The sequence below is a fragment of the Hordeum vulgare genome, chromosome 6H, assembly GCF_904849725.1.
Source record: "Hordeum vulgare subsp. vulgare chromosome 6H, MorexV3_pseudomolecules_assembly, whole genome shotgun sequence".
Classification (NCBI taxonomy): domain Eukaryota; kingdom Viridiplantae; phylum Streptophyta; class Magnoliopsida; order Poales; family Poaceae; genus Hordeum; species Hordeum vulgare.
In genome coordinates, this window is record NC_058523.1 from 543,522,719 (window position 1) to 543,535,035 (window position 12,317).

Sequence of the window (12,317 nt, forward strand, 5' to 3'; positions counted from 1 at the left end):
TGTACTTTCCTGTGAGAAATGTACCATCAATTGATACAACCGGACGACAATGCTTGAATGCTTGTATAGTCTGGGCGAATGCCCAGAATAAGCAATCCAGGATTTGCTCGTCCGGGTTCAATGGATTTGGACGTTCTTTCCGGAAAACTTGAGTCCCCCTATTAGCAACTGAAATCTGATGCAGCATTCTAGGGGCAAAAGAGTACGCCTCCTCATAGGTTCCATACAACCTCTGAAATATATTTTCCTTTGCATGACGAGCCTTGCTATAGCTGACAGGGAAACCAATCAGATCAGATGCAGTTGCACGCAAAGCCCTAATACTAATATTAAGACTTTGCTGCACAATGGTTTGCATCACCTGTGACACATATTCTGCAGTCACGTTGCGGTGCTCTGAAAGAGTGCCGGTTTGCTCACAACCATGTTGCTCTATTTTTGTGACATGCCATGGCTGACATACCCCAGGCTTCTGGCGAGCAATAACTCTTCCGCGGCAACCCGCTTCGCGATGGATGCATATGAGCTTCAACTCCTTTTTATCAGACTGCTTCACTCTATGTTGCCTGTGTATAGCAATTGCATAGCTATGTATTGCTTGTTTAGCAGATTTCTTATCTGGGAAAATCTGTCCAACGGCCAGACTCCCCGCGTCTAGGCCAGCAACAGAGTGAAATTCATTGGTGATGCTCATAACCTGTAAAAACTCTGGGTTGATTGCTGCAGCGACCGCATTCTCAGGAGGAACAACTTCATCATCATCTGATTCCGAAGACGCAGAAGAATGACCATCATCGTCATCATCTAGCGCCTCCGGCAATCCCTCGACATGTTCGCTCATGTCAACGACCGCAGACCAATATCCCGTGTCATACACTTGATGGCCACCTGTTGGTTCCGTTGGGCCGGCGTCGGGGGCTACAGTTATGGCCATATGTTCGCCACCGCTTGGTTCCGATGGGCCGGCGTCGGGGGCTACAGTTGCGGCCAACTCGGCCTCACCGGCACCGCTATTGCACTCGGCGACATCACTGACAGAAATGAACTCCACATAAACCATGGGTTGTCCATACATGGAGTTATTGGGATTGCTTGCAAAACCCATGTACGACGCCCATGCTCTTTCACCGGTAACCCGTCGCAAAACCCAACGATTTCCTCCCTTAACCACGAAAGCCTCCAGGGTCATTTTTTTTCCATTCATCGCTGAACCAAACACCGATCGGATGCACCTTCTAACTGCCACATACTCTACATTAACCATGTCTTTCACTACAACCGTAGTCATCCCGCACCTAGACACATCCACACCAGAAGGACCCTCACGTACGATGTGCCCATAAAACACTAACAAATTTTCCATAGTACCTAACGAGCAGCCATATTTACATCGTTAGTCCATTAAAAATCATATTTTTAGATTTACATTGTAATAACAACATCCATTACTTATCTTTTTTACATTGTAATCACCCTATGCGACGACGACCAGCTGGCCTTGCCCGACGACCGGAGGGTGACAATCGATCAGGGGGTCTATGTTCACGAAGACCACGACCGTACTGTCCCTCGTGTTCCTGTGTCTGCGACTCATGCATAGGTGGTGGAGTCTGAAATCCATATTGAGATGATGATTCTAAATTGTAGGTGAATGGTTGTGACTCAGAATTGATGTAAGATGGACCAATAACGTCCTGCCCGAAAAAATCATTTATCATTCCTCGGAGCGTGCATTGAGTATCATGGGTTTCTGTGAGTATTTCTTTCTGTACGCCACGCTGGGTATGTTCATCTCCCCATGATGGATCATTAATTTCCTGGTCTACGAAAAAATGTTTTTAAAATAAATTGTGTGTAGCAAAAAGATGTGTAAATAGAAGTTATGTAATTGCTTATTATAATTGTACATACCTGACCGCTGTTGTAGCTTTGTGCTCCCTCGCTTGTCTCAGCCCAACGATTCTCCTCGGGCATCCTAATCCCTCGTGTGGGCAGATATGGCTAAGATCCTTGAATGTGTGCGCCATATGTTGTATATGCATCCTGCTCCACGAAATGAGTCTGTTCGGGTGTCGATCCTACATCTGGAGCATTTACCTGTGATGTGTGCCCATGTATTGGTAGAGACGAGTCATGTCGTGGAAGTGTCGGCATAGTATTACGACCCTCTGCCCACCGCATGGACGACGACGGCGCCCCACTCGGTCTAGCTGACCTCGGTTCCGGAATGTTGTACGCTGCAGTGACAACGTCGTTCTCTGTACCGCATCTCGTAATCCTTGTGCTCACGAATTCGCTAATTTTTTTAAACCACGACCTGCGTTTAGGATCAATTCCCTCGGCTCGCATTCCTTCACTCGCCATCGCTTGTACTTGGGTGCAAATATCAATCTGAAAAAAATCGTTGTTCGTTGGTTAAATTGTTCATGAAATGATGGACCTGAATAGCAAGATGTTGATTATTACCGCGGAGTCACGATAGTAAGCTGATGATGTGTCCATCCGTCTCTGCAACTGTTCCATATGCGTTGGATGTGCTGGCATCGTAGGTGGTTCACTCGTCAGTCTAGTACGCGTGCTCATGCGATACCAATTATAGTACGCTTCTGTCGTAGTTGCATCGTACGTTCTGCATAAATAAATTAACATTACTAAATTGACATCACATTCTGTATTTTATAAGCACATAATTAAATTAACATTAGTAAAATTACCGTTGCTGAGGCACTATATTTTGTAGAGCTTCATTATTCCACTGATTTATCCATTCAATGTTTTCTGTATTCCAGTCCACACCAGATCTGCCCATATTGCTCATCCTGTAATTATAGATAACAAAAAAAAATTCAAGAATAGTTGATGGAATATCTATTTAGCTAGGTCACATCTTACTTACTTATGAGTTTCTTCGTCGATACATCTTGGAACCGGTGGTGGAATATCTTGATATAGACCGAACTGTCTCATGACACGGTCAGGATTATACGGTTCCACAAACCATAGATAGAGTAAATTGCAGCGAGTCATCCAAAAGGCACTATCTCTCACGCATTCCACTGGCATGTGTTGCGAACCAAATACCATATCAATGTGCGCCTCAGTCCACGGGTTCCATGTTATTAGTGAGTCGTTAAGAAGCTCGAACTGATCATGGTATATGGGGTAACAATTTTTTGCAATTTTAGTAGACCAGTTTTTTCGACCCAGCATCCACCGAGTGGACATAGTTACAACACCCTCATCATAGTTGTACGGGGTTGCGGGTTCTACTATCTGCGGTCGTCCTACAGGTAAGTATTCCCAGGACCACAACTGTAGAAACTCGTAGGAGACACAAAGTAATGGAGCTTTAGATGTGAATGCCGTTTTTTGAGTGGCATCACACAACCCTCGGTATGTGTGAGAAAGCAAAGCAGAACCAAAGCTATATGGTGGATTTTGGGGTAAAGGTTCGTCTACTATCTTTGCGGCAAAATAGATGAGACCAGGCAAAACTACATCCCCGTGAGAATAAGGAAACATCACACCGAAGAGCCACAACAAATATGCAAACAAGTGTCTCTTCGTTGTCTCAGGATCAGCATGGGTAGATAAAATTTCGAAGTTAATACGAAGCCAGCTGTGTGGGACACCTTGAGGCGGACCAGAACGATCTGATATGGGCATTTCGAGCCTCAGACGGGCAGAGACATCTGCTGGCCAATTAGGAGAAACTCGTGGATGTACCACTGGCACACCTCTAATTGATAAAGCTGTGATCATTGACACATCTTTTAGAGTAGGTGCAAGCTCTCCACATCGAAAGTGAAATGTGTGGGTCTCCGGTCTCCATCTATCAACGAGGGATGTCAAAAGGGATGGGTCGGCAGTAAAACTACCTCGACGAGCTGCGATGTTCGCAAAATGTAGGAGTCCATAAGCCTCAAGGTGTTCAAGGAACCGATTCTCTATTGACCAGGGCGTCTTTACAGTTCGAAGCCGGAAGGTCTGAGGAGGATTTTCATGATTTGGATTTATGAAAAGCTGGCAACGGTGGTGGTTGTCGTGATAACCATTCAAAAGCTGGGGCATTTCAGCCATAACCTGCAATCACGATGAAAAAAATTAAATATTCCGAATATTACATCACGATTAAATTAAAATACATGTTCCGAATATTACATCACGATTAAATTAAAATACATGTTCCGAATATTACATCACGATTAAATTAAAATACATGTTCCGAATATTACATCACGATTAAATTAAAATACATGTTCCGAATATTACATCACGATTAAATTAAAATACATGTTCCGAATATTACATCACGATTAAATTATGAATACATAGCATGATTACATATCACGCAGTGTTGTTGTTACGATACGGACAGTCCCTACGCGGGTGACCAGCACACCTACATACGCGGCATCGCCTTGGTTCTCCCAACTGGCTGTGGTCCATGTCATTGCGATGACGCCTAGACTGACGCCGTCCCTTGCTGGTTCGCATCAATGCGGGATCTGGAACCCATGTGGTGCCTTCTGGCCATAATTGCTTGTAGTTCGTATCAATGGAGCTAACATATTATTACATGTTTTTTTACAAAAATGCTAGTTACATATGCATTTCTTCGGCTCCTTTCTAAATACCAGTTGCATGCAAACACGAACAAATCATCGGTAATATATGAACATAGTCGACCTATTATCACATGAACACAAATATGAACAAAGTCTCATACCTTGATCTTCAACTTAGTAGTTCATATCGCATGACAAAATAGTTCCACAAAAGTGATAATACGCTCCCTAAGACAAAAGAAAACACATACTTAGAAACTAATCAAACAAAATAAAAACATCATGCATGCAAACACGACCAACAGAAATGGAAAGCTCTTACCTTGATCTATCTTTTCTTCAACTACAACGTCTTCAAAATAGTTCCACAAAAGTGATAATACGCTCCCTAAGACAAAAGAAAACACATACTTAGAAACTAATCAAGCAAAATAAAAACATCATGCATGCAAACACGACCAACAGAAATGGAAAGCTCTTACCTTGATCTATCTTTTCTTCAACAACAACGTCTTCAAAATAGTTCCACAAAAGTGATAATACGCTCTCTAAGACAAAAGAAAACACATACTTAGAAACTAATCAAACAAAATAAATACATCATGCATGCAAACACAACCAACAGATATGGAAAGCTCTTACCTTGATCTATCTTTTCTTCAACTACAACGTCTTCAAAATCTCACTTTAATCCGTCCTAAATCGCCACATAAACATTCATACGGAGTGAGAAAGAGAAGAGAGTGAGAAAGAGGAGTGACACGGGAGGCAATGACAGGAGAAGAGAGTGAGAGAGGAGGTAGCGACGCGGTTCGCTTATAAAGGAGTAAATTTCGCACTGTTTCGTCGGTGGAGAGCGGGAAAAAATCCCACAGTTCTGCCCGGCCGCGCGGGAAAAATTCGAGCGGGAAAGGAGCCTCGGAATCAGCGCAATCAATCATCAACAGTGCCGGCGCGCGGAAAAAAGGGCACCTGGCCGCCTGCTCCCGAGGCGGCAGGGCCCACCCGGCCTTGTCCGTTACGGACAGAACGAATCGGGAACGGATCCCGCGCTGGCCGCCAGGGGCGGTGGCGGCAGGCCCCGGCCGCCAGGGGCTGGTGCGGTAGGCCCCACGGCCGCCTCCTGCGGTGGCGGCAGGTGCCACGTGCCGCCTGGCGCGCCTGCCGCCACCCGGGGTGGGGGTCTTTTTTGACGTTTGCACTCGCATGTGGTCTCTTTTGACAATCCCACTCGACAGGGGGTCCTTTTTGACAATCTTGTGGCAAACCGTTTGGGCCTATGGTCCCGGGTTGAGCCACCAACCGGGAGTAATGAGGTATACCAACGGTTGCCACCACTATGGCAGGCCACGTGTTAGGCCTTTAGTCCCGGGTTGAGCCACCAACCGGGACTAAAGGGGGATACGAACGGTTGCCACCACCACTGCCCGCCGCGTAGCCCTTTAGTCCCGGTTTGGGACACGAACCGGGACTAAAGGCTCCTTACGGGCTGGGACTAAAGCCTCGATGGAGGCATTGAGAATTGGGGCGACGTGGCCGGGCCTTTAGTCCCGGCCCAGAGGCAGGCCGGGACTAAAGGGTCCCGGCCAAAGGCCCATTTTCCACTAGTGGAAGGCAACAAGCCACCACGCCGGCAAAGCCACTCTGATCAATGCCTACGACTCGTGCCACAACTAGCAGGATCGGCAAACGTTGTCGAGCAGGAACAACTGAAGAAACCGGCAAACCGACCACGCCAAAGCCGTGACCACCACTCACCCGTCCCAAAGGCGGCGTCTTCAGGAAGAAAGCGACACCAAGACGCCGTCGCTACCCAATCCGAGGGGATTTGAGTTTTCACCCAGGGCAAGGAGATGGGGGATGAGCTAGGACTTGATACCGACTCCAAGAAGTAGAACGGCAACGGAGTGCCGCCGGCATCGTGGCTGCCGTAGCCCTCCAAGGGTTTACCCCATCCGTAGCCCACCCTTGACCAACCAGTAAACCAGCCACACGAGGTCACCGGCTACCGGGTCGACGTGGGCGGCGAGAAAACGCAGAGGTCGCCGTCTTCATATCTAACCATGGGCACACGAGGCCGTCCATGACCGAGATCAGTGCACGTCGCCGACTCGACACCCACAGGCCAAGTCCAACGCCTGAACCCATCGGCACCACCTCCCCCCGTCGCGAAGGAGGGGTACCCTCGCCGAAGGAGGTCGTCGCCACCACAACTGCGCCACCAGAACAGGAGGCCCCACCACCACGCCACCTGCCCCACGAGTCGTTGGCCATGGCAGGGAAGGCCGCACGCAGCCCCCGCCATCTGCCAGGCCGCCGGCGCCACATCTGTTCGGATCCGACAGGTGCGGCATCACCACAGACCTGCAGCCGCCGCGCCGCAAGAGCTTGTCCGGGGCACCACGCCGCTAACCAAACGCACAATGCCGCCCAGACCATCCGCCTCCACATCGCTACGCCCCGCGCGAGCGCAGTGCCTTCGCACGCCCGGGCTGTTCCGCGCGAGCCGGGTGAGGGCGAGAGGAGGGGAACGAGGCCCTGCCACCGAAGAGGCCAGTCGGGCTTCGCCCGCTGCCTTTGCTGGCGGCTGTGAGGGGGTGAGGAGGGAGGAAGGGGACGGAGAGGTGGCCGCTAGAGTTTCCCCCCGTCGCTCGCGGGAGCGACGCGGGGGAGGGGGGTTACATCGATTTGATGTATATTTGACCACGGGTCACAAGTGATCTAATACTATATATTTTTTTAGAAACTTCACATGATGTGTCTTGCCTAGAAAACATTTTTTTTGTCAAAAAAGAGATACCTAAATATGAACCCAGTATGACATTACGATTTTCCGTGTGGTGAAGGACCTCTTGATTTGAGTGGCATATTTATCAAATCTTGTGTAGGCGAGTGAATTACATGAAATCATCACATCGAAGCGTGGGGTTGCAGAAAAGAGTCTCTACTAGAGATTGTTGTAGCGAACACTGATTATGGGCTATTCCTAGGATTGGATGAGCAACAAGCTATATATATGGGCCGTCCAATATTAGTTTCGGGACGTACTAAGTTTGACATCACGTGCATAATCTTTTCGGGACGTCCTCGTCCGTCCCGCCTGCACAAACGTCGCTGACGAACACGACCACGCGCGCTACAGATCGAAAACATGGACCGGAGTGCGGCGACGCAGGCGGAGGCGGAGGCGGAGGCGGTGTCGACGCTCCCGGAGGACGCCGTCCGCGAGATCCTTCTCCGCGTCCAAGGCACGGCCGCTCTCTTCCGCTGCGCCGTGATGTGCAAGCGCTGGAGCCACCTCGTCGCCGACGCCTCCTTCCTTCGCCGTCGCTGGCCGGACGGTCATGGGGCCAGCGCGAGCCGCTTCGTCGCCGGCTTCTTCGCCCCGAAACGCCTCGACCGTACGGACCCCGACTTCCGGACAGGGGACCCCATCCCCATGTTTGCGACGTTTTTCGTCCCGACGCCGCGGTCGGCGTTCGGCCCCCGCCGGCGCTCCCTCGCCTCCTTCTTCCGCGACGCCGACGCGCGCCTCCTGGACGGCGCGGTGCCGCTCACAGCGCGCCGCGGCCTCCTCCTCGTGCACCTCTCCCCGGAAGTCGCTTCTGCTGGCTATCAGCACGGCAAGCCCGTCGTTCGTCTGGCTGTGTGCAATCTGCTCGCCGGCGTGTGCGACGTGCTTCCCCCGCTATACGGACACTTGAACTTCTCCGAAAGCGGCTACGCAGTCCTAACTGGTGCAGACTGCTCCTCCAGCAGTGCAGAGCAACAGCCTTTGCAACCGGGCTACTCGACCTTCTTTAAAGTGCTGATCATCGCCACGATGTATGTCGGCCCGCCCAGCCTCTACACATTCTCATCCAGCGAGTCAATGTGGAGTAAGCCTGTAAACCTAACCTTTGACAACGTTGGGGGGATCCGTGGCTGCAAGCATTCCGACGCCATTGTGTCCCGTGGTAGGGTGCATTGGAGCGTCCGGAACTGGTACCCCGACTACTCTCTTGACATGGATATGGGCACGTTTCACATCTCTCAGACAATGATCATGGACAGGACAACTTACATGGAAACCAACGAAGACCCACAACTTGCGGTCGCTTCAAACGGAACGCCCTTGGTGTTGCTTCTGTCAAGACCAGGCCTCGAGCTAAAGATCTGCACGCAGGAAGACGGAAAAAAGAGCGACGATGGTGTTGTTGCCGAGGCGAGGTGGCTCACCACTCGCACTGTCGAGTTGAAACCACCTAGGCAGATTACAAGAAGGCCAACGAAAATATACTTGAGATTGTTAGGCGAGAAGAGTGGCACGATGCTACTCAAGGATAGCCAGAGGCAGATTTACATCGCCGACGTTGAGACGGGAGTGATGGAGCAGTTTGAGTTGCCCGATGGTTTCGATGGGCTTAACCGTCAGAAGGTTGTTTTGTTTGAGATGGACTGGCTGGCACTATTCGTTTCCCGGCTTGGGAAGTGGTAGATGCATGCATGTAAGTCGAGTTTAGGCACAAAAATGATGGCCCGGATTGTTTTTTTTTTATTATTTCATATTTTAGAATTGGGTGGATCATGAGCATCATTGTTAAGTCAAGTCATGCTTGTTACTTCTTTTGCCCAACATGAACTTCAATCTCCGGTCTTTGTATAAACGTGTGGACGAATCAGGCTCGGTGACACTGACAAATAACAAATGTTGAGGAAATTCTCAATCTAAACAAAAGGACTTGTGAAGCTAAACTAGGATGTGAGCAAGTTAATTTTCAAAGTTTCATAATAATATCGTGTGACGGCGCCAGTAACAAACCCCGCGTCACTAACGTGTTCTATTGCGTGTGACCTCAAGCATGGCGCAACCATACTTGATCAGATGGTGCGGGACGGCTTTGCGTGATACAACGGAACTTTGGATGTTCGATGGTCCACATAGTTCTCCAATAAAGGGAAATATAATTGAGCTTCACGTCCTGAACCTATTTCTATCGAGTGGCGCTGGTGCCCTCCATGTCCTGAATATGTACTTAACATTGCCAAATAAACATGTACTTAATTAACAGATTACCGACAACGGCAATCCTAGAAGCAAACTGGTGTTCATGATTTGATGAGAATTTCCATGATGCCCCCTGTTCCCAAATCACAAAATCCTCAGGACAGTGTGGGTACTGATTGTTATACTGAATTTGACACACAAAGACAACTCAAAAGGGAGAAATTTACACCACTAGTGTAGATAAAATGATCAAGCTACATGATAACAATGAATAACATGCAAAATACTCCCTCCGTTCCTAAATACAAGTCTTTTAAGAGATTTCACTAAGGGTCTACATATGGAACAAAATGAGTGAATTAACATTTTAAAGTGTATCTATACATCCGTATGTAGTACTCTAGTAAAACCTCTAAAAAGACTTGTATTTAGGAACGGAGAGAGTAGATAATAGATTATTTACTCATCCTGAATGTACTTTTTGATTAACAAATGCACTTGTTGCTCCTGGAGAAAGAGCAAGCACAAGTGTTCTGTACTACTCATCCTGAATGCACGGAAAATAATATAACGGGACAACTAACATCAACATGCCCAATTCAGCCTCAGTTGACACGGCTACCTGAAACATAATCATACATGATCGATTGGCAAGGGTTTGACACTGGTTATATGAAATCGTGTACCACAAGAATTAAATGATCAAACATATAAGTCAACAAAGTACAGAAACCATGGAGCTCCAATGCTAAAACAAACGCAATATCTAATGACAAGGGCATGAAACCATGATGTTCAGAAACCATGGAGCACCCGATGTTAAAACAAACAAAATTTTCTAATGAAAAAGACCTGAAACCACAAGTTTACATTGCCGAAAAAAATCTGGGCACTCTATGCCCTCTGATGAATGCTCTTCCCGACTAATTCAGACAGTTGAAGAGATGCAATGAACTGACAAAACAGGGGGGAAATGTAGCAACATTTTGCATCTTGGTAGTAATTTAGGATAGATGCAGAGATGTACCGATCCTAAGACTGCTCATTACTACTGGGCGTCGATCACTCAGCTAATGCTCCAAGGACATAGCCATGAGCTCAGCCAAAAGACACGGGCAGCTCGCGCTCAGATGTCGCAAGCCGTCGTTGGACATGGCGGCCCTCAGATTGGTCGGATTGGCCAGAAAATCGAAGCACGCCTTCTTCAGCGCCTCACAGCGGTGCTGCTCGGCCAGCGTAAGGATGATCGCCACGGTGCCAACGTCGATGTACCCGCGCAGCTTCTCCTCACACATCAACTTCAGCCGCCCCATGTCGAACCTGTCAGCCGCGACGAGCAGATGCTGGCAGGTGACATCCTCCTCTTCCTTGAGCATCGTCTCAGGCAATGTGCCGGTGTACGCGAAACGGAGCAGCGCCTTGAACACCTCCGCCTCCATGTCTTCCACACGCACGATGCCGCAGCCATCGGCCTTGCCCTCCTTCATTGGCCCGAAGAGCTCAGCCGCGAACACCGAGGAGCGGGCCGCGAGCACGCACCGGTGCGCGGCGACGGTCTCGCCGTCGACCTCGAACACCACGTCGGCGCCTTTCTCGGTCTCAAGGAGCTTGCCGAGGTCCGTCCCGAGGTCGCACGCGGGCACGGGGACGAAGGCCTCCTGGGCGCGGTAACCATGGACGACGACGATATCACACCGGACGGTGAAGGAGTCGTTCTTTAGATTCTCGGACTTCAACAGGTCCTTCCTTGTGATGAAGGTCGAGTAGCGGTTGAAGAAGCAACACCCCCTTGACGAGTACGTGACCACCGGCGCCGACTTCAGCCGCCGCGCTGCTTCTTGCCTTTGCTCCTGCTCCCCGGCGAAGCAGAAGCTGTGCTTGGCCTTCACCGCCGCCGTGGCATCTTCGGCGAGGACCAGGGAGAGGGACACGTAATCCGCGATCCCCGAGTTTGTGCCGTTAGGGTAGTAGTCGATGCGCCAGCGGTGGCCGCCGACTTGGAAGGGCGCTGAACTGATCTTCTGTCCGGTGGGAACGTTGGTGCAGGAGTAGCCGTGGATGGTTAGGAGGTGGTGCCCGCTCGTGGTGTCGGCCACGATGGCGGACCTCGACGGCTCGCCGCCGGCTGCGGGGGACGCCATTGCCGACCTGCTCCGCGGAGGCGGGCGCTCATAGGGCTTAGCGCGGCGGCGGAAGGGGAGGAGCGGAGGAAGGAGATGGAGCAGATCGCTCAAACCATCCGTGACGGCTGAAACGAATTTTCCGATAGGCTCCATCTGGGGCGCGTCTCGATCCGCATGCACCGCGGGTAGGTGCATGTGTAAAGTGACAACTGAGCTCCGGCCTCTGAGATAACTCGGTGGTACTTATCCGTGCACGATTTTCGGCGGTTACAACTGAAAACAGTACTTATCGTTTTGGGGTTTTGCTATTTCTCAGGTACCAAAAATTTCTTGTTGCTCCAGTCACCTTGTAGAATTTTTTTTTCAGGGAAACCTCCTAGAATAATTAGGGCATGTAAAATGGTTAATAAAATGGCATTATTTTAAAATTTGCATGTAATTTAGAGATAAAAAATGTCTTACAATGAATCACCTCTTAATCTTATCTTCAATAACTAGTTATTTCTAAAAATATGGTAAGACATATTGTGCTAAGAGATCACCTCTTGTTCTCTCTTAAATAAGAGAAGGCAAACTTCTTTTATGAGTTCTGTCTCCTCCACCTAATCATTTATCCTACATGACACTCTTAAGATAGCA

General features: G+C 49.3%; 1 protein-coding gene across 1 annotated transcript; it reads right to left on the reverse strand.

The window, feature by feature from the left end:
* Positions 1-10,528: 10,528 nt before the first annotated feature.
* Positions 10,529-11,696, reverse strand: LOC123406376 (BTB/POZ and MATH domain-containing protein 1-like). The gene has a single exon (XM_045099885.1). It carries the CDS (start codon positions 11,694-11,696, stop codon positions 10,626-10,628), a length of 1,071 nt encoding a protein of 356 aa, XP_044955820.1. The 3' UTR covers positions 10,529-10,625.
* Between the last annotated feature and the right edge of the window lie 621 nt (positions 11,697-12,317).